The 22,266-nt window shown below is 38.2% G+C and overlaps 2 protein-coding genes and 1 long non-coding RNA gene across 8 annotated transcripts; 1 reads left to right on the forward strand and 2 right to left on the reverse strand.

Annotated features, from left to right (window-relative positions):
* Nucleotides 1-264: 264 nt before the first annotated feature.
* Nucleotides 265-13,765, reverse strand: PIG-N (Phosphatidylinositol glycan anchor biosynthesis class N). 3 transcript variants are annotated; one of them, XM_065308936.1, is made up of 6 exons: nucleotides 13,342-13,765; nucleotides 3,792-4,042; nucleotides 3,025-3,729; nucleotides 1,868-2,962; nucleotides 1,301-1,817; nucleotides 265-1,246 (listed from the first exon to the last, which is right to left on the reverse strand). In XM_065308936.1, exons 1-6 carry the CDS (start codon nucleotides 13,738-13,740, stop codon nucleotides 368-370), a joined length of 3,846 nt encoding a protein of 1,281 aa, XP_065165008.1. In that variant the 5' UTR covers nucleotides 13,741-13,765; the 3' UTR covers nucleotides 265-367. The 3 variants fall into 3 exon arrangements, with proteins under 3 accessions (XP_065165008.1, XP_065165009.1, XP_065165010.1); XM_065308937.1 differs by lacking the exon at nucleotides 13,342-13,765 and adding an exon at nucleotides 4,249-4,331; XM_065308938.1 differs by lacking the exon at nucleotides 13,342-13,765 and adding an exon at nucleotides 4,219-4,255.
* Nucleotides 5,076-21,997, forward strand: LOC135796858 (SLIT-ROBO Rho GTPase-activating protein 1-like). Of its 4 annotated transcripts, none has more exons than XM_065308940.1 (14): nucleotides 5,076-5,838; nucleotides 15,459-15,642; nucleotides 15,709-15,874; nucleotides 15,939-16,160; nucleotides 16,283-16,411; nucleotides 16,492-16,989; nucleotides 17,059-17,329; nucleotides 17,389-17,601; nucleotides 17,656-17,761; nucleotides 17,828-18,049; nucleotides 18,114-18,184; nucleotides 18,239-18,419; nucleotides 18,473-18,692; nucleotides 19,592-21,997. In XM_065308940.1, exons 1-14 carry the CDS (start codon nucleotides 5,757-5,759, stop codon nucleotides 20,492-20,494), a joined length of 3,468 nt encoding a protein of 1,155 aa, XP_065165012.1. In that variant the 5' UTR covers nucleotides 5,076-5,756; the 3' UTR covers nucleotides 20,495-21,997. The 4 variants fall into 4 exon arrangements, with proteins under 4 accessions (XP_065165012.1, XP_065165015.1, XP_065165014.1 ...); XM_065308943.1 differs by lacking the exon at nucleotides 5,076-5,838 and adding an exon at nucleotides 9,694-9,827; XM_065308942.1 differs by lacking the exon at nucleotides 5,076-5,838 and adding an exon at nucleotides 10,416-10,918.
* On the reverse strand, nucleotides 10,635-11,991 carry LOC135796859 (uncharacterized). The gene is made up of 2 exons (XR_010549414.1): nucleotides 11,729-11,991; nucleotides 10,635-11,235 (listed from the first exon to the last, which is right to left on the reverse strand). It is a non-coding gene; the product is annotated as an uncharacterized lncRNA (long non-coding RNA).
* Nucleotides 21,998-22,266: the final 269 nt, after the last annotated feature.

The raw sequence follows: 22,266 nt of genomic DNA on the forward strand, positions 1-22,266 counted from the left end.
GTCTACATCATCATAACTTGGATGTGATATCATGCCAGAATTTTCACCCTCAGGGGTTTTGTTGAATTTGCCACTAATGTTCAGATAACCTTCTTGGTACAAAAATGGCCGATTATATATTGTACGCAATTCTTTTGCTTGAATCTTATCTACGGTAGGAAAAATATCATAATATGTCAGATTATAAACGGGACTTTCGGTGTGGTGCTCATATTCTGGTTGATAGTGTTTATTATTATCAACTGTGGATTCAAAACGGCGCTCATTTGGCAGTTTATGTTCTTTGATGTTTTTCCGATGTTTTTACCGTTGGTATTTGTTTTTTCACTCTTAGATACTTCATTCTGACAATGTTCTATAGTTGCAGCTATACCCAAATCAAAAGCCACTTGAAATATCTCTTTTTGGTACCTGAGAGTATTTTCTCGAAGTTTTTCACGCTTCTTGATGATTTCTGAGTTTTATGTTTCTTTGAATTCGATGATATATTAATTTCATCTTCAAATTTACACTGCACCTCTTGTGACTTAAACTTTTCTGATTGTACGCATAGATTTGATTCTAATCTATTGCTTTCAAAAGTTTTGTCTTTACCCTTCACGTAATAATCAAAAAAAGAAGAAGGAAACGTCATGGAAGTATCAGATCTCGACGATTTCACCCCATAGGATTTAATAGGAGACTTTTTACAAGAGTTGGAAATTAAATCATGCAAATACCACCATTTTGTTTTTATTTTACGTTTTTGCGCTCCCTTTACACGTTTACAAACACCTTCTTCAATCAAGTTCTGAATATTAGTTTCGCTGTCTTCTTGGATTTCATCCAAAGGTTCATAACCTGTACCGGCATCACCAATACGAAACGAGCACACATATCGTGCTATTGCATAAAATACTAACATAACAACCGCCATTGCTTCCATAACGGCAAAGTGCGACAGTGATTTACCAATCTCCAACCATGATCCCTCATTTCTAACAAACAGCATAAAATTCAACACCATCTGATCCAAAAACAACAGTAATACAGTAAACACTTTGGTATCATTCGCTTTCGAGTGCAAAACAATCGCGTAAAATGCGCAAGTAATCAAAAAGAACGGAATTATCATCTTGATAACAATCAAAGCCGCCATTAAAAACGGATTAAAGGTAGCAACATAGGTGCGTGTCCATTGTGGGTCAAAACCATTAAACGACGCCATATTGCCAATCGCAAAGAAGTAACACACAGTCAGCGCCAACTAAAAACATAACAATTAGTTTAAAACATCAATATCAAATTAAATTAGTATTACATAAAAATATGTGCGTCTGTACAAATCAGGCACTTTAACACTACCCGACGGTATATATTTCACTAAGAAATGCAGTTCCTTTAGTGGATTCTTGTTTTGACTAGGCAACTCCATCTTGGATTCAATTTCCATCCAATAATAAAGCGTCAGAACCAAAACGCTGTAGAATATCAAGTCAATATTCACCGCCATTAGAGTGTATGGTATTATCAGACTAGCACATATATGTCCAAAACGTGTGAGAACTCCTTTAGGAGCCACTGGTATCAGGAATAAAATGGCCGCGGTCACAACCCAAGAAATGACCAAATTCATATCTGATAAACCAATTTCACTGTCAAACGCATACGCGACGTGCAAAGCATTCGCGGCTGACACTAAATATAATACTAAAGGTGTCATAATAATATTCGTCGTCATCGTTTTGTATTTCAAATCGAAACGTTTGATATATTCACGACCCTCGGCGTAAATATAACTTATGTAGATCACTAACCATAGAAACGAACCAATTGCACTGAAATAATACATATTAACAGAAATATTGTATAAAAGTAGCAAACTTACAGTCCGTAGTAATTAAATTTTGTACTGGGTTCCAACATTTGCAATAACGCAAGTGTACAAGTGGTAATCAACCACGTGACTTTGCTTTTCATCGCGCAGTCATTTTGTGTCAACCAAAACGCTAGAATCACCACAACCCCAGCGCAAAACATGCGATTAAAGAATCCAAACACCAGTAATTGTACCAATACGCCATAGACGATTGTTCTTGCAATGATTGTTGTCTTGTTTGGCATATTGAGAATGATCCAGAGTTGATTTACAACGTCTTCATCTTCGAAGAACAATGCAAGCACACTTAGCAGAAATACTGGATATGTGTAAGTGAAACATTTAACTTTTAAACTGTTCAAGTAATAAACAGCAGCGATTAGTAACAGAACAGTTAAAAATCGCATTCCTATCCTGCATGAACGAAAAGTTGGAATGGGTTTCACTTCATCCCTGACATGAATCGACAATGAGAGGTAAATAATCCACAGGAAGAAACCCAACATAACTGTGATTACTTTGGGACGAAAATAGTAATTTCGCATGTATGCATTCGCTGCAAGTATATCCTTCATGAACTCCTCACCCATGCGGACAACATTCTTTTCTCTATCACCACGTTTAAGTAATGTTTCCATCTTGGTGATAAAGTGTCCCACATAATTGTTTTCAAACATTGGGTATTCTGTGAACAACGGATCCAAATCAAATTCTCTGCGTAGAAGTGTATATTGTTCCACGTGTTGCATAACATTCGCCATAACAGCTTCAGATATTTGATCATAAGTTCCATTTAAAAGTTTATGTGGAAGTATTCCTATGGAGTTGACTGGAATAGGGACACCTATCAATGAAGATAAAAGCGGTGCCAGGTCAGTTTGCTTCAAATCATGTCGAAGTTTATTTTCTTTCACTCCTTTTCCCCATAGAATGTAAGGAACTTCTGTTTCGTGTTCGGATCCATCGCCATGTGAACCCCAATTGGTCATACCATGATCAGCGGTTACCAGGAAGGCAGTTTCATTGTCATTGAAGAATTCTTCAAATAAGAATGATGTTTCGCGAATTCCCTTGTCAACTGCATGTAAATTATCTATATATTCTCTATAATAACATAAAAATAATAGTTTTATGAGTGAATATGTGAAAACAAAATGGCGACTTACTTTGAATCGGGTTTATGCACATGTCCGGCTGTATCCATGCCTAGTAAATGTAAAAAAAATACATTTCCGGTTTTACACAACTGTTCGCATTCAATTTTGTCAAATTTATGAATGCATGGATATAATTGAAATTGTTCAAAGTCTATATCGGCTTCTTTCAATGTGGCTTCAATCTCTTTATCAGAAACTCTCTCAAAGCAAGGTTGTGTCTTTTTGTAACACTCATGATGTGGCCCTTTACACTGTTCTTTTTCAAGTTGGCATTGTGCGCGTTCTTTGGCTATACTCAAATTCAATTCATTCATTCGTCGCCTTTGAGTTTTTTTACGTATAAATTCCGCTTGGCATGAATTTCCTTTAGGTGTTAGTAATTCTTCGACGCGATCAAACACCCATGTATCTAGATTTATCGTTGAGGTACGTCCGGAGAAGTCTTCTTCACTTGGATCGTAATATTCTACGTTTAATTTCGCTTTGTCTTTTTTGGTAAAGATTTTAACAATGTCAGGGCTGCCATATGACCAGGCATAATTACTTTCATTGATTACAGAGTCAAATTCGACGGTGTTCGCTTGCCATCCGGTGAAAAGCGCGCTGGGATCTTCCATTAATCCACCAAAAATGGCGACGTGACCGGGTCGTGACTCTGTGGGTACTCCAGTGTGCACAATACCCCAAGAACAACTTTTATTCAGTCTTAATTCACTGAAAATTAAAGAAAAATTAATATTTACCTTTAAATACGTTGAAATATAGGAATTTATTACCTTAAATATTTAACGCGGTCCCAATTTTGCATGGGATAAATTGCTTCAGCTCTCATTCCATCAGCAATGAACACAACCAGTCTTTTTGCAAATGGTTCCCCACGACTCTTGTGCGGTGTCATGCCATGCTTGATCGGCGATGTAAAATATAAATCCAGCACAAAAAGGAATGTGAGAATGTGGATACAGATTCCCAGTATCCATAAATTTCGGAATTTTGTTTGTTTTTTGGGCGTTTTTGTCATGGCAGGCTGAAAATTGTAAAAAAATGCGGTTTTTAGACTTGAAAAACGTGTAAATTATCTATCTAAAAAATGCATTCAGTAATAACTGTGCTTATTGCTTATCATAATTTATTTTAAAGAGTTTTTAAAGTTTTAAGTGAATACTGATAAGAAAAGCTAGGCTATGTTGTTTGTTTACACACAAACGTCAGTGTCACATTGATTACACCCACGTTGTGACTGTCCGCCCGACTGGAAGACTGCCAGTCAGACAAACGGCACCGTCCGCTAAACAGCTTTAAGGTGTCTACCATAGATGGCGATAGTAGTACCATATTCATACTATATACAAAAATGCAATATATAGTTCATTCCTTATTGGTGTATTCACCGTTTTTATGACTACGAAACCGCAAAACGCAAAAACTATCAGTCGCCACTCAACGTGAGTGATTCATTATTCACGGTTGTTAATTTAAGCAGATAGAATGCGCTCAATGCGAATATTTCACGGTTCATGAATCGGGTTACGGCTTCAATATACATAATTCCGCATGCATTTTCCGATCGCGCTCTCCTTTCGCATAAATTTTTGCAATATTTCAGCGTCACGCATGAGCGCAAGGCTAATTAGCGACATTCGCAATAGGCAGACCTTGTTCTTGTTGCAGTTCACATTTGATTGATGAAACTCGTTAGGAAAATTCGTGTAAATTGCGTTTATTCATGGTGAAATGATTGATAATCGCGCATAACCTCAATACAACACTATTTAAAACATTTACATAAAACAGTTGGATTTAAACTTGATAATTTTTAACAAATTTGACGTAAGCATATTTTTAATCAGTTAAGTGGCATTGTATCAAATTCTGCGGCTTGAAACTACCTGGGGAGGTACGCTTGTAGTGCGGTAGTGTAGAGAGAAGGTGCAGCATGAAACATGTTTGCTCGTTTTGCTCGCATGTCTGCTGCCGGGTGCTGGGGCGTGTGGGGGACTCGCGAGTTTGAAAATAACACGAGTCATACAAAGCTTCGGCGGAATAGTGGGGCTGTGTGAGGCTCTCCGCGTGTTCCGCGACGCTGGGCGCCTAGGTAGAGTTTGCCAGCAGAGACCGACGCGTTCAACATTCAAGAGAATTCACGTCAGAAAGAGAGCCAGCGCGTGTGTTAACCGACGATTCGCATTTCACTCCGCATCGGTTTGTATTCGCTGAGGGGCGCCGAAGAACCGAAAGCAACAAAAATCGCCTGCATTTCAGTTTCATTCGTCGTGGAACATTGGTGGCACCCTTGTGCGTGCGCGTATTATTTAAGTGTCGTTTTTGTGGAGTGTTTCTCGTCCCGTGTCTCTCATCACTCGCTTTTACATAACTTTGTGTATCCGTGCACATCACACCCGCGCGCGCGTCTTTCCGATTTATTTCTCAACTTTTTGCGTTTGCGCGATGTTGTACCAGCACGCACCGAAAACCGAATCTCAACAGTATTATCTCACAGTGCGTCGTTGATAGAAAATGTGAAAGTTGTGCTTTTCGACGGCACACAAAATGTAAGCAGCTTTTTATGCGTGTGTCTATAAAAGTCGCGTTTATAAAGTTGCATACCTCACCGCAAGAAGCACAACAAAGAAGTTGTTGTAATTTACAACGCAAGACAAATCAACAACAACAACAACAACGTTAATAGCACCGGTTTCGTGCGCTGCGACTACGAAATACGAAAAAACTCCACCGGCATTATGATGATGGATGAAAACGAGCAAGAAATTCGCTCCCCGATCAAACGGCTCGGCTCCACACGGAAGCTGCTGGTGTTTAACAGTGAGTACAATAACGTTTACGCATTTATTGTTGCATTGCACATACGCAAACAGATGTTGGCGAATTATGAATACCTGTTTTCATGGCGGAGCTGTGTTTATGCGGCACCAGCAGCGCATTATCGGCGATTCGCGGCCGGTTTTCGCACGATGCATTTATGCATTGGCAGTTTATACCAAACTTGTATACAATTTTTGTTTTGTGTGGCATTCAGCTGCCAGCAGTCGAAGTTGCGTCAAGTTTGCAGGTGATTTTCGAGACGAAAACTACCTAAGACCTTTTTAAATACTTAAAAGATTAAAATTTATCGAAGAACCGGTTTGCATTGATAAACTATTCGAATAGTTTTTGATAAGTCGTAGGTAATGAAACGTCATGTTGAAAAATGTGACGACCAACTGGGTACCCAAAAACAGATTCAATATCTAATCATGAAAAATGGTGTCTATGTCAGAGTATAATCCCGCACAAAGACGTAAAAGGCAACTACAAGAACGAAGACGATTCATGGACGTATAATGATTGTGTACAAGTCATGAAAATTAAATTCTTAACATCAAAAAATAAAAATTTACCAAAAAATTTTAAAATTTAACCTAAAATCAATCAATTTTTGCATCAAAAAACTAAAAAATGAAAATAAAAGTTGTTTACAGGGATATTTATCTACTAATACATAATGTGCCTTATTTGCAACATGCTATATTCGCGATTCTTCAATTGAAGCACGCCCTACACGTCTTTCAATCTTCTAGCGCGCAGCGCAGCGCTGCGCAAATGAAAATTGAAATACGTGAGAAGTAAAATTGCATCTTGCATCTTATATCGTCTCTCCTTTCGCGTCCTCTCGACAACAAACAGCAAATCTCTTTGTGCGCCCATGTGAGTCACTCACGTTGAGGATTTAAGTCAGCGGAGGGCTGGCGGCACACACACAAGAAAAAAAATCAACGACATTTTCGGACTTGTCATCTGATATCCTCACATGTGAGTGTCTGTTTCTTATTTTCACGCTGTACATCTCTTAATGAAGTCACAGAACAAAAAAAAAACGAAAACTTAAGTCTTAAAACATGTGGTGTAGATGAATAAACCGGCGCGACATTAAGACGCGACCATGTAATAATAATAATAATAATAAAATCAACTGAATACGATTTGTAAAATCATTTTTAATGTGCCAGGAATCTATTTCGAACTTGTCATGCATTGTTTTCTTCTCCAACGTGTCCTAAATCTCATTATTCGCGATTCTGATATGATCCGGTCATGTGACAATTAAACCCCTTTCAGGACACGTGCGTGAACTTGGCGCGATGAATACCGTAACGACGTTTGTTGTTTGCGCGAAGCGCGGCGATGCTCGATATTGTTTATCAAAGGGCGGCACGTGGCGGGCGCGTAGGTGTGCAGAGTTATAGGGATAATGGCGAAGCGGTGGAAACCTTCTCGCATGATTCATGACATGACAAGAAACTAGACACAAAACACAAGAGGGACTCGCGAGTGTTTGACTGTTTGACGCATATTGCATTGCTATAAATATATTACCAGACACCTATATATACTCTATTCAAGTGTGTCTTTTATTTCCATTTTCAATTACACCGAATGGTAATGGCGTATAGTTTCGGTGACTAAAATTTATATTTTTAGTTAATGCGTGTTATTCTACGTAAAATACCAGAAATAATGCTTTGGGTAATAATAAAAATCAATTAATGTATTTTCAGTAGCTACGACGTACATAACCTATGTTATGTGTTATGTTAACCTAAAAGTGAAATTTACCCGTTTTTTTTTTCTTACACTTTGTGCGGAAACATTGCGTTAATCAACATCTCACGCTTTTAGAATCTAAATATTTTCACAAAGCGTTATTATAAAACACCTTTCGTTGTGATGCGCCACTTTTGTTTGACATTACGTACGCGTTCGCCGAAAGCGGAAGATTTGCATGTTATGCTCTTATAAATTCATTCACGCCGACGTGTTTTGGGAATTTCTCGCCTGGAAACCAAGAGAAATCGTTTTCTTTGCATGCATTGTTATTATTTATTAACACACATTTAGTTGTAATAAATTACCGCATAATACACCTTTTGTCTCGATTGTTTCATGTGAAAAATATTAATTTATTGATTTATGAGGAGTAATTCATGTGATTTAAGATTTAATATGTTGATACTCTTTTGTTTTCGACGCTAACAAGGTAATTGCAGCTGGGATATACTTCTGTCTGGCTTCAAGTGTGTATTGTCCCTTGTTTCAATTCATAAATTGATTTAAATTGATCATCCGTTTGTTGCTCTGTTGATATCCGCTCGAAAAACATTATATTTACTTTATCACTTTATATTTACATCGAAAAATTCAATTTATTCGTTGAAATTCTTATGTTTTTCTTGTGTTTTTATATTTTTTACTTAATATTCAATACGTTTAGTATGTTTATGTCCAGTTGTCAAGCGGAACGTCGTGATTACAATTTATTAATTCCGGTCTGCGCGTTGAATCCGAAGGGATGTGCCACCCGATGAAATAAAAGACAATCGCGCGGTTGAAATGTTATCGCATGCGCTTGTTTTGAGTGCTGCACTTTAATAAGCTCGTAAAAGTCGTCGCGATTAAACGTTTAACCGTTTCAAGCGTTCGGAAATGTTTGTAAACGCGCAATGTTTGGCAAGCGAATCAAAGACACACACACACACCTACGCATCGGTATTTTCGAAAAACGAATTTAGCACTATTATTTTGGCAGTGTATATTTGCATTTCATGTTTGTTTAACTTAAACCCATCAAGAATCGAGAAAAATACGTATTTATTAAATATGCCACTTACGATTACAGTGAAAATTATTGATTATTAAGTAAAATACGTATGCATACGATATTATTACGTTGGATTATTATTTATTTAGTTACGTATTAGATTATGGGCTGTGTTATTATAGGAAGCAATGTTGGTTGCCTATACTTATATTTATATTTACTTGTATTATATTCACTTTTAGGTTAACCTTCTACGTTCTAATATAACTAGCGACAATCTCCGTAATTACATTCGCGTTGTTTGTGCGCTTTTGTCTTGTGATTTGGTTCGGTAAGAAAGGCGAGCGAATTATTAATTACTCGCTGCACGTGCAATTAGTCCGCTCGACGCCGGCGAGCCGTCGCTGGGCGCGGCGGAAGAAATTGGACGAAAACAAGTAGTCATAGTAGTAGTTGTTGATGCAGTTATCTACCATCACCGAGAGATACCGTTAGTTATCATTTTTTTAGCAACACTGCAAAACATATGGTATAAAATCAGCTTAAGTACTGAAATTACATTGGAATTTTATTATTACTGAACTGTACATGTGACTTCCTCATAGTTGCAGTTTTATTTCATCTAAAAATGTGATTTTTAACCTTTTTTTCTTTGTTTTTTTTTGCGGTTTACGATAAATAACGCGAAGATGCTTTCAATTATCGGTCGAGCGCATCGTAACTCGAGCAATGCAGATGCGTTTTTGTCGGCATTCGCCGAGAAAACTCCCCAGACGCATTAGTTTCCTCAGCGGCGGGCGAGACACAAATGAGGATGTAGTAATAAAGTGAAAAACACAACATCACATTAATTATCTGATTAAATTCAACAGTAACGGGAAGCGCAAGCAACAATAAACATTATTTTTTTGAACATGACTCACAATTATTATAAAATGCATGAAATACTACGTTACTATGACAACAATACACAAATCACGTGAATATTTTGTGGTTTCTTATCAAACCAGCGGTTTCTTTCTCTATATTTTTACATTTTACATTGATTCATAATTTTTTCCACGCAAAAATCATGCGTCGTGCGTGTTTGTGGACATTTTGCAAGCGAATGTGATTAGTTACGCTGCAGCCATCGAAAAGCCAACAACTTCTGCTGACTGCTGTGCTGCAAGTTTGTTGCTTTACACCATGTCGACGGCCGGCAGCATCCAGTCGTGTAAGTGACACTTTGGCGATATTTATTAAACCCCGTTCGCGACACGCATGACTTTCCGCAAAGCAAATTGCGCACATTTATCACGTTTATTACCTATGCGCTGGCATTGTATTCAAATACCCTCGCCAGCAGCGTCGCTGGAGAAAGAATCGATGGACGATGACCTTCCGGTGAGAGACGCGCGCGTTATTAATGAGCTCTTGGACTTGAAAGGTTTGAAACAAGCGGCGTCATCGTGCAACAAGATATCATCAAAGAAAAAACGCCTGGAGAGTAGAAAGGAGAACATTTAAGACAAAAAAAAGTTATTTTTATGCATTTTTAAAATTTTTTAAAAAATTAATTGAGGTTATACCTATTTTTATGCACATTGGGTTGCATAAGTAGTATCCGATATGACGTCAAATAATCTAGTTCCAATACTGATCCGTAGATGGCTCTACAGGTATCAAACGTAGGTTTTATCGCCGTTTTATCGTGTTGACTTGAATTGTGCGTTCGCCGCGTTCAAGTTCCTGCCGATCCTACCATCGCTCCCTTCTCGTCTGCGCCGCGGCGCGCTGCGACGACGCACCGCGAAACAGAAGCACACAGCCGGTTGTTGTGCCAGTCTGCTTCTACACCGACCTGCGCTCATTCATTCAGCCGCTTGAAACGCTCACATCCGACATCAAACACACAATATCCGAACAGCTACGAATTATATTTAGATTTCCCACGTGTGTAGATTTACACCTACGCCGCGCGTCTACGCACCAAAACAATCCACAACACAATTGATTTGAAACAACAACATATTCATATTCATCCGGGCGAGGGTGGTTTTATTTCGTGTGGTAGTGCGGTTTACAAACAAATAATCGCATTGTTTGTGTACGGTGGTGGCGTTGAAGATCAGTAGACACATTTGAGAATCACCGCGCACCGATTAGCTAATCAAGTGTGGCAGCGCCGGGCAGTGTGTGCATAATGTGGTGTTGCATCTGATGTGATCATCAGCATCCCTCGGTGCGCAATGTTTCAGTGCATCATTCAGCAGCGCAATGGGTGGACACATTCGGCTCGCGCAGAGACAAAGGATGTGTTTCCAGGTTCGTGCTATGAATTCCATTCGATTGCAATATTCCTTTGTTTCGATTTGTTTTCGACGCGTCTGTGCAATTTGTTAACACAAAAAACAACCTCACAGCATTAAACCGAAATTATTACGGTACATTCCGTGCACGTGTATTGGTATTGGTTTGGTTACTGCTCTACGAGTTTAGAAGCGCGGAAGAAGCGAGCGTCCGAGTTTTTTTTTTGTTTTATAATTTCGAGTTGAATGTTCCTCAAGCAGAACATGCTTCAATGTTTTAACAATCTGTGGCATTCGATAATCTTCAGTTTGATGTGTTTTATCACATTGTAGCTGGAAATAAACACATTCGATGGCTTTTATAGGAAATAAACACAATCAATTAAGATATGAAGTGCTATAAATTCATTCAAAGCTTGTGTGTTTGTATTTTTTTCTGTATTTGATGTCACTTCATAACGGTGCGTAATGATAATTCAATGTAGATAAGAATAATCGTCGCGCTTTGATTTGAACGCATTGAATACGAGTATGAGTACATTTTTCACATCCGGTTGATTGTTGTTTGTCAACGCGAGTAGAAAGTTGTAACCAGGAATTAAAAATTGCGGAAAGTATGGAAAAATTACTTACAAAGTGATAAAAATTATGTTTTAGGTATAATTTTCTTTTCTAACCTATAAAAGACGTTAATTTAGGTTTGAATTTTGACATTTTTAGAGTATCCTGTCAAAAATAACAAATCCGGTTGATTTTTACTTTTTTTGGGGACTAGAAACTTAAAAAAAGACTTAAAAATGGCGGAAAGTACAAACATATTACTCACCAATTGAAAAAAATTAGGTTTTAGGTTTAATTTTCCTTACTAACCCATAAAAGAAATGAATTTAGGTTAAAATTTTGACATTTTCAGAGCGTCCTGTCAAAAATAACAAATCCTGGTGATTTTTACTTGTCTACGCGACTAGAAAATAGTAACCAGGAATTAAAAATTACCGAAACATAGAAAAATTACTTAAAAAATGTTAAAAATGTTGTTTTTGGCATAATTTTCTTCCCTAACCTATAAAACTAATGAGTTTATGTTACATTTTTGGCATTTTTAGCAATCTGTCAAAAATGACAACTGACATTACGTTTTAACTTAGTATTTTTCAGAAAACTAGTGATTTTAAATTATCAATGGGCGTTGTTGATTGTTTATTGTAATTGCAATTTATGTAACGCGGTCATCTTCCCAACGAACGGAAAACGTAGGTGGTAGTTGCACACATTTGCATAAATTTGCTTTCCTGTCATGTGCATAGCTTTTTCTTTTATCCAAAACCAGTTGAATAGTTATAAAAAGTTCAAATTCTCGTTTCTATGGCGGTTCGGTTTCGAATTGACTACGACTCGTCACCCTATTTCCAGATCTTAACGAATCTACCACCCCGACGTGATCTATGAATGCGAAGACATTAAGTTAAGACCTTCCTTTTCCCCCTCACGTCTCGCTCAGCGTCGGAACGTTGGAAGGGTCTTTAGGGTTCGCTTCTCTCCCAAAGAAGTGAACGTGCGTTCACTAAAGATAGACTGGGATGCGTGTCGCGTGGTGACTCACACGAAAAACACATGCATGTCGTTTTTGGGCCTCTTTAGGGTGTTCCTTATTCTTATACATACCTATTTTTATACTTATTTCAATTTCCTTTGCTGTCGCGTCGGAATCTGAAGAGTTTTTTGTGAGGATAGCGATGTGTAGGCGTCAATTTACATCAGATTTCAGTTTCATTTTTCGTATTTCATATTTTTCATATTTCATGCATAAAATGTTTGATTTTAGACAAGTAGTTTGGACACGTAATGTTTAACACGAAGCGTAGTGTAGCACAAAAACATGAAATGTGTTTTTCATTAGTAAATTATTTACAGGCGCTAATTTTTTGTATCGTCAATACTTTTTCAATGTGTTTGTGGGTAACCAGCGTTTTTTAAGCGTCCTTCACGCACTGCGCAGAGTAAATAATAACAAGAATATTTTTGCGCTTTAAACAAGCAAACTTATTACATTAATTAAATTTATATTCAATATTTTCTACGAAATTAATGAATATGTGCATTGGCGCAACTATAGGCAACCAAACATGCACGTTACATGCGCCATTTTGAATTATACGCGTTTGCATGTTATTAAAACACTTTGTTTATGTCCTATATGAAATTCCCTTCACAATTGTTACGTTTTGTATTCCATACACGGCGTAGATAACGCAGGAAACAATTATTTTCAACTTTTCTGCGATATACTCGTAACTGAACGGCATTGGTTTCATTCCAATCATTACCTACAATTTGCAACCTTTGCCACATAAATATCCGCACAATAATTAAACCCATTCAGAATTCTTTTTTTAGCGATAGTAAAGATAAAAATAAAATAGTTTTATTTGTACTTACAATGTGTGTCATCGATTCGGTGCTATCGGCGCTGTAGTAACGCACAAACTTGTCGTCCGCGCGATGAATGTTTTCAGCGGCGTTTGTCACCGGCCGGTATCTTGCGTGCACGTTATCGTTATCACCACAGTCATCATCGTCGTATGAGCCTAAGGTGAGCGAGCACGTTGTAGAGTCATTATCATCATCGTATCGTTTGCTGTATGCCGGCGAACACGTTGCCGACGCTGATGTCGAACTCGATCTTGTATTCCGCCTGCGGGGTTGATCGGAGGAAGCATCCCTTCGCTTGGAATTTATACCAGTATCACTGGTATGAGATGCGCACGTGCTGCAGTCCTCGGAGAAATCCGGGCGGGTCTCATTGCGTTCAACACTTGGAAATCGGATATTTTGCATGATTAGCTGCACAAATACACGGGATTATGTGGGTACACTTTCAACATTGACATTAATCACATTTATGTCATTTGTATTCATTGTTGAGAGAAATTAAAAGTTTTATTGTTGATTTTATGACGTTTTGGACATTTTTGAGGTTATTTAATGTGTAAAATATTACATAACCTATTTTAAATGCTTTTTAAATGGATAAGTTTAACCTTTTGTTAAAGAGTTGAACTATCGATTACACCCGACTCTGAGGGTGTTTTCTCCAGGGGGATTTTTAACCAGACACGACGATAATGCATACCCAGACATTTAATTCATTACGACTTGATAGCAATCTCCCGCTGGGGGTTCGAAAATACTTTGCATGTCATGCCAGGTTATTAACCAGGAAATAAACACAATAAAAGGTGTGAAAATTCAACTTTAACTCATAAATATTTATTTTATTAACAAATTAATGCGTATATGACTTTTATTGATTTATTTATTACTACCGAATTAAGGCTTTATATCAATTGCCTTCGGCACGAAGCGAATTAAAAATTAGTAATAAATAATCGGTGCTATTTTTAGTCATTCACAAATCGCGCTTTGCGCATCCAGTTTTATTTCTCCGCGAGCACTGCAAGCGCGCATAGTTGGCGAAGTTACACTCAGCGCGGAATTATTGAAATAATTAATTTAGTTTAGAGCGGACCGTCGACGATTACGGAACAACAAAAAACAAAGGCGAACAGAAAGCGAACAATTGTGATTGTTTTATACACAAACTGGACATTTTGTCGTTTCGGGACACGCAGCCGACATGATGAATAATTGTAATCGAAATTGTGTGCATTGTATTGTTCGGCGTGGTACTAACAGATATGTTGTGCTGGAATCGGACTCGACTTTACCAAGACCCACGGGGTGTTCATGGCTGCCATCTTGTAATATATGCTCAGTAAAGATATCGTATTTAAAAAGTAAGTCACATAACCTATAATCTACACTATTATAACCAATTTTGTGCATTACGTCATTTTCATTGTGAACGCACAAGTTGCAGTAACGATCGGAGCGAAGGCGTGCTTCGTTAGCGAACTTTTAATTAGGTTTTCTGGGAAATCTTCTCGCCACTGACGTGATTCCCACCCGAAACGTTACAATTTATTTTTAACCCTTGTGTAAAATGAAATTTCCGTGGATATTATAACTTCACAGTTAATTAATTACTGCGAAATTGTTAAGAGCAATTTATGGACTGTGACATATTTACTTAATTTATCTCAACTGAAAAACTAAACGCACACATGGTAATAAAATCCGTATTGAGTAACAAATGTTAAAATGTAAGCTGTAAGTTGTGAATGTGCGCTGTCCGTTGTACGATGCATGATTATTAAAAATGAATTAGTGTCTTAATTTCAGCGGCGAGCTTGAGAAAAGCGCATTAACTCTTTAACTCGAGCGTTACATTTAAACATTTAAACATCGTTAATGATCAGCGTTCAAGTAGCGTTAAAGTTCGATTGACACGCTAGCCGCAGCGTTAATGATTTTACATTTTCACAACATCACAACTTCATGATGACGACTTACACATTACGTCACATCGTATACTGGCGCTGTAATTAACGTCGCATGCAAATCCTGCTCTGTTATTTGTCGGTGTAATAATTGCAACCTGTAATTATAACGCAGCGATGTACATATTTACATTTGTCTGTTTAATTTATTCGCAGATATTCGCCTGCAGTTGAACGAACAGTTGCGATGTCTCGATATGCGCATGGAGGCGCAGGTGGCACTCGTCACCGAGCTGCAGGATTTTTTCCGACGGCGCGGGGAGTTAGAATTGGATTACTCGAAGAATTTGGATAAATTAGCGAAGAGTTTACAGCTGAGGCATAAGGAACAGAAAGCAAAGTATGTTTTATTTTGTTTTAACAAGAAAAGAAACTAAAATTTTACCATTTTTTTGTTTTACTTTAGACGTGATCAATGGTCATTGTTTTCGAGCTATGCCTGCTGGCAACAACTCGTCACACAAACGAAGAATCTCAGCAGGGATCATGTTGCACTCTCCGAAGTGTATTCTACACATTTAGTATCCAGATTAGGACAAGTAATGGAAGATGTTCAACGAATATACAAACGAGTATGTTATCCTTTAAAAAACTTAAAATCTCACATTTTAACCTTTAAAATGATTAATTTCTTAGTGTCGTGAGATTGGATATGAAATGCACGAGGAAATCCTACGAGTCCTCCATGAGTTACACACCACAATGAAAACTTATCACAATTATCAAGGAGAATTAAGATCAGCGGAAGCTAAGCTGCGCTCAGCTGAATTATCAAAAACAAAATTCGAGCAGAGTATTCCCCAGGAGAAGTTGGAGCGCTCCAAGAAGTTCAAGTTGCTGGTGAAAGATATGATGAAGGTGAGCGGAGGAGAGAGTTGGACGTGTGTGTGCTTTTATTATTCTTTGCGTCGCTTCGTGTGCACCTTCCGCTTCCGTCTCAACTGCTATTTCCGATCGAGTTTGACTGTTTCTATTTTCAGCGCAAGAATAAATACACGGACTCGAAGCTGAAGGCGCTCAAGGCCCGCAATGAGTATATACTTTGCCTGGAGGCGTCCAACACCACCATTCACAAGTACTTCGTTGATGACTTGTCGGATCTTATCGATGTATGTTTTCTATTTCGTAAAATTTGAGCGGTTACAGACGCAGGCTTATAATTAACTTATATTTGTGTGTTTTGTGTTAGTGTATGGACTTTGGTTTTCATAATTGCATCTCACGTGCTCTGTTAATGCACGTGTCAGCTGAGGAAGGCCGGCAGAGATCTGTTCAGAGTGGGATGGATACTTTGTCGACGTGTATTAATACTCTGGACTCACGGTTGGATAAACAGAAGTTTCTTGAGTTTAATCACACGGCGTTTATGATTCCGAAAAAGTTCGAGTTCCAAGGGCAGAAAACTGAGGAACCTGTAGAACCGGAAATCTCAAAAATACTCCATCAGGAAATGGAAGCACGATTGAATCAGTTGCAGCAACGTGTGACTTCGCTGCGTACGGAATCTGAAGAAGTGTGGAAAACTTTAGAGACCGCTGAGTCTACGCTGTTGGAAATGTTAAACGCCAAAGACTATGACTGTGCTGCATATTTTGGGGAACAAGCAGTCCCGGTGAGCAAACCACTAGAAACGGCACTAATAAAACTACGCGCTGATAAACAGGAAACTGAAGAGTTTTATGTTACTGTAAGTATAAAATGTACCCCTAAATAAGGTTTTGTTGATTATTTTGTGTTTTTAAACATTTATAAATAGAAATTGAGAGAGTACTTCATATCATCTACGAAAATTGCACGTCTGGACGCAAAACAAGAGCATATCAGACAGGTACTCAAAACGGAAGCGCCTGAAATCAGTGGAACTCTGAAACCGGCTGCAAAAACACCGCGACGGAAGCGTATCGGTCGATATCAAATGAATGGACAACCAAAACTATTCGGTGGGTCACTGGAGGAATATGTTGAGGCTACCAATCAGGAAATTCCACTTATTATCAAGTCCTCAGTGCGAGTCATTAATTTATACGGTAATTTGGTGTTTTATTTTGAAAATACAACGTTTATTTACTTTATTTATGGAGTTTAGGCCTACATCACCAAGGAATATTCCGAGTTTCCGGGTCCCAGGTGGAAATCAACAACTTTCGTGATTGTTTCGAGCGTGGTGAGGACCCACTGGCTGATATGACTGACGCATCGGATATAAATAGCGTCGCAGGTGTTTTGAAGCTTTATCTTCGTGAGCTACGCGAGCCACTGTTTCCAATCATTTATTTCGAACAGTTTATGGATTTAGCACGTAAGATTATTTCTGTACATTCATGACTGACAATAATGATTTATGTATTTATAGAACTAGATTCCAAAGGTGACTTCATTGAGAAAATGCGTGAGCTTGTACGAAGTTTACCCCGACCTGTGATAATCGTGATGCGTTATTTGTTTGCGTTCCTAAACCAGTAAGTCATAATCCAAACTTTTGTTATAAAACTTTCATGCTAATGTTAATATTTATGTCTGTACAGTTTATCGGAGTTTTCTGACGAAAACATGATGGATCCATACAACCTGGCTATATGTTTCGGTCCCACATTGGTACCGGTACCCGAAGATAAAGATCAAGTTCAATTCCAAAATCAAGTGAATGAACTGATCAAGAATATTATTATGTATAACGACGAGATATTCCCGAACGACGTTGGGGGTTGTGTGTATGAGAAGTACATTTCACCGGAACCAGATGATCAGTACGTTTTTCTTCTCTTTTTTGTGTTTATTCTTAGATTCTATGTGTTTTTTGTGTTTTTACAGAGATGTAGGTGATTCTCCTTCGGATCACGCCCCTGATGATATTGATTCTGAGGTTTATCCATCAGAAGATGGTATGTTATTGTTTAATTACATGTTTGGTTGTTTTATGTATAATATTTGTTTAGATTCTGAAAGTTTGGAAGCAACAGCTCAATTCGACTTCATCGCTCGCTCAGAACGTGAACTCTCGCTCAAAAAGGGCGACACTGTCACATTGTACACACAAGTTTCGAATGATTGGTGGAAAGGTGCCGTCAACGGAAACGAAGGACTCATTCCTGATAAATACATCCTGTTAAAAATGAAGTACGTTACTTGCTTTATAATTTTAGGTTATTATTAACTTAAAATGTTTACAGGGATGACGACAGGGACAAAATTGACAATTTAAAGTCATCATCCTCGGAGGAATCCATGCGACGGCGTGCTTCCAGCTCCAATGATTCGGTACTCTCTGAAAACTCCTACCCCTCTCCACTAATGCAATGCAATCAAATCACATGGACAACAGTTCCGGACATGACGGATCCAGGCGCTAACAACACATCCGCATCGGTGTTAATCACCACGCCGAGAGAGGTACTAGAAACAACCGTTTAATCAACTGCCAATTTTAAAAAAAAAAATACAAAAACAAAAATCGATTCAGAACTGCGTTTATGCCGCGTTGTGTTTTCTTTGTGTTTGTACAACGTAAATAATCTTATTGTAAAGCTTGTATTCAGTGTTGTGCGTAATTTTCGATTTGTTTTTACAATGCGTTGCAAAATTACGTAGCAGTAAAGACTCATGATCTCATTTCCAGTAAGTACCGCAAGCATAGGTCGCGTTGAGAAACATTGCATGATACAAATCGAAAGTGCATGGCTGCATGATGTGATAATTCTGCAAATGCTTTAAGTGTATTTTACTGTAAGAGTGCTAGTAACTTTTTGTTTGTTTTTAACGTTTGCGAATTGTAATCCTGTTGTAACGTACGCAAATAGATCGTAGCAGTATTATTATTTTTATGTAAATACGATGATGACTTGCAGGTTTAGGTTTCTGTATTTATTTAGTTACTATTTTTTATTTTGATTATCTTTTAAATGTATTTGTCGAATAAACGTTTTGTACTCCGCATGTTTTGTGTTGTGTAGAGTGTGTTACCTTGTTGTTGTTTTTGTTTTACGTGTACGCTAATTCTGCTTATTGTTTGTGTAGTTACGATATAATTTTCACACGATTTATTGGTTTTCCATATAGTATATATGCTAGATCAACTCAAACGCACACACAGCGAGCGACCACACTGTTTGCTCCTTGAAGGTGAGCCTAGTGTACATTTGTTTTCTGGTTTTTCTTTCGGTTTTAACATGTTAACAGCGCGTCCATTGTGATTCATCACTCTCATTGTAGTAACCAGTCTAATCAACGTTTCGGCCACGTGTGTACTGCCCCCACATGGATTGATTGTGAAGACGTACCCTTTGTTTCAGAACCCGCCCGCTGTAAATAGTCCGCTTGAATCCGCCCCGAATGAAGACGTCGTTATTTCCCATCGTACCACCATCAACATCAACGCCACCTCCGCGCAGCATATCGCCGTCAACGGCTCTGCATCACCTTCATCATCATCATCATCATCGTCCACCTCACCTGCCCCGTCATTTCGAAACAATCCACTACCACAGTCCGTTGAAACAAAACCAAAGACTGAAAGTGTATGTGTTGAATTGCGCAAGAAGGAGTTATCAGTTGTGAAGTCGGCACCTGCCTCCACAAACGATTCCTCTTCCTCATCATCATCTACCTGCTCGCCGGAAGTGAATTTCAGTCAGAATCGGGAACAATGGCAGCGCCGTGCCAATTCACAATCGCATATCAAAGTTGATTGTGTCGTGCAGCGCGACACAAATCGCCGTTCGGAATCGTGGTCGCGCAATCACACGCCTGATTTAGTCATGGACTTACCTCTTGTAGCTGGCGGAACTTCTCCTAAGGACGTCATTCCCAAGTCCCGCTCCGTAGGCGATGACCTCGACACTGAAGATGAGACGGCGTCGGTGAAATCTGCGGATAGTCCGCCTGGTTTGGACAGTCCGGAGATGCAAACAGCCGCTGAACGTTTCGCGAAGCAAAATCAATGCACCCTCAAGAAGAATACCAAGATGCATATTGAACACGCACCATCGGTGGATGCACATCCCCTCGTAGATCTTGTGGCGATAACCAGTCCGTCGCCCGAACGCAAGTTGATTACCTCAACACCTACAAACAGCACATTTAAGCCACAAATCAAGGCCAAACCGGCCGTTTTGAAGAAACCCGCGTTTGGGGTACCTCTACCCCCACTCACTCCGGAGGTCCTGCGAAAAAAGGACGCCGATGTGATTACCTAATTCGAAACTGAAACGCGCACTCGATCAAATCCAAATATTTTTTTACCTACTTTTTTTGTAGATTTTTAGATTGATTAGGTTTAGAGCGTGTGCCACAGCAAAAAAAGATGGCGGCCACAACGCATGCACAAAACGAGTGAGAGCTGAACAACAAAACCGAACAAAGTGTTTTTTATATACCAATACTCGTACACAAAACAGAGTTTACGTTTACGTGTTTCGAAAACGAAGCGAAGGCATGTCTTCCATGATGTTCGGGAAACAAGTACCAAAAACAAAAAGTAACAAAACAAAAACGTGAAACAACCATTTAGACATCGTAATTTCTTACGTAAGTAACTTGAGAATGGATATTTTTGGATAGATTTGTACGAAGCGCACGCCTAATTGGGAAAAAGAGGACATTGAAACAATTGCAACTTATTCTTAGACAATAACAGTTTAATCTTAAATTGAATGTGCACTTTGCATGATTGTAGATGTTCTTTGTAGCTTGGTTTTTATTATTTCCCGCTCAAAAAGCTCAACAAAATGGCGCAAAACAAAAATACTGTACTATGATATATTCACTATGACCAGTTTATGTGATTGTTGTAAACCAAAGTGTGCGAAATCAAAAGAAAAACAAAAACACAACACAAACGCTCACAAAATATTTTACTAAGTGTGTATTTAAGCTGCATAAACACAATATTATTACTTAAAGTAAACACAAATCAAAAGAATTCGATTTTATTTTAAATATATAATGAGACTGATCCGATCGAATACGTTTTAGAGTTTATTTCGTATACAGGGTGGTGTAGACGTAGAGAAAGAAGCTCGGTAGAAGTGTAAAACATTTATAATAATGGAGTAATGGATTGTAGCGCATGCGCGTATATTATACACACGAAATTCAAACATTCAAAGTGTCTAAAGTCGAGACGTGCCTATTTAGCATTATAAATTACTCGATGCGAAATTGGATGTAACAAGTTTTCAAAATGGCGCTAACATATTGGGGTGCTATACGTATATAATATTAAGCAAGCTAAGAGGAGGAAAACGGTTAGTGTGTGATCATTAGTTGATATTGATAGTATTGATAGTTCTTGTATGTGTTTGTCCACTAATTTTCATTTAGCTTTAATTTTAAGTGTCATACTCGCCTCCCACAGGACCCCGTTTGCCTTATATACCTTATATATTACTCAGCGCGGATTATACCGGAAGTGCACAATGTTTGCAGCAATGGCTGCGCTTGAAAACTGATTGTCGTGATGAACGTTCTTGATGTATCGATTTTATTTAACTCGTTGCAAGTTTTATGTGTAACACACACACAACTTTACTACTGTGTATACTAGATATTATACACTGTGCCACACTATATCTGTATTATGTAATATCTACACGGAACAATATTGGAATAGAAATTGTAACACACACTCACATACATCCTCGGATTATACTCTTTAAATGTCAACATTTACAATATCTGAATAAAACTTATAATTGTCAGCTGTGTTTTGTACAATATAACCTTAATTTTATAAAATGGCGGTGTTAAACAACATGGCCGCGATGAAAATGGCGTTTTTATTCAAATTTTCCCCATTTTCATAGAAATGACGTACCTGCGAGTCAGCATTTACAATATCTGAATATAACTTATAATTGTCAGATGTGTTTTGTACGATTTAACCTCAATCTTATAAAATGGCGGCGTTAAACAACATGGCCGCGTTGAAAATGGTGTTTTTATGCGAATTTTCCTCACATTTTCATAG

This window comes from Atheta coriaria, unplaced genomic scaffold (assembly GCF_025399875.1).
Source record: "Atheta coriaria isolate IRGN ID8LTWV9N9 unplaced genomic scaffold, Caltech_Dcor_3.1 hic_scaffold_8_pilon, whole genome shotgun sequence".
In the NCBI taxonomy this organism is placed as follows: domain Eukaryota; kingdom Metazoa; phylum Arthropoda; class Insecta; order Coleoptera; family Staphylinidae; genus Dalotia; species Dalotia coriaria.

Excerpts from the sequence above, each read along its gene's own strand:
- PIG-N (XM_065308936.1), bottom strand. The coding sequence starts at position 13,740 with ATGCAAAATATCCGATTTCCAAGTGTTGAACGCAATGAGACCCGCCCG. Across the intron at positions 4,043-13,341 it reads CCGAATCGATGACACACATT|CCTGCCATGACAAAAACGCC; the intron begins GTAAGTACAAAT and ends TACAATTTTCAG. Across the intron at positions 1,818-1,867 it reads AAATTTAATTACTACGGACT|TGCAATTGGTTCGTTTCTAT; the intron begins GTAAGTTTGCTA and ends GTATTATTTCAG.
- LOC135796858 (XM_065308939.1), top strand. The coding sequence starts at position 14,540 with ATGATGAATAATTGTAATCGAAATTGTGTGCATTGTATTGTTCGGCGT. Across the intron at positions 17,330-17,388 it reads GCGAGTCATTAATTTATACG|GCCTACATCACCAAGGAATA; the intron begins GTAATTTGGTGT and ends TATGGAGTTTAG. Across the intron at positions 17,762-17,827 it reads TTGTTTGCGTTCCTAAACCA|TTTATCGGAGTTTTCTGACG; the intron begins GTAAGTCATAAT and ends ATGTCTGTACAG.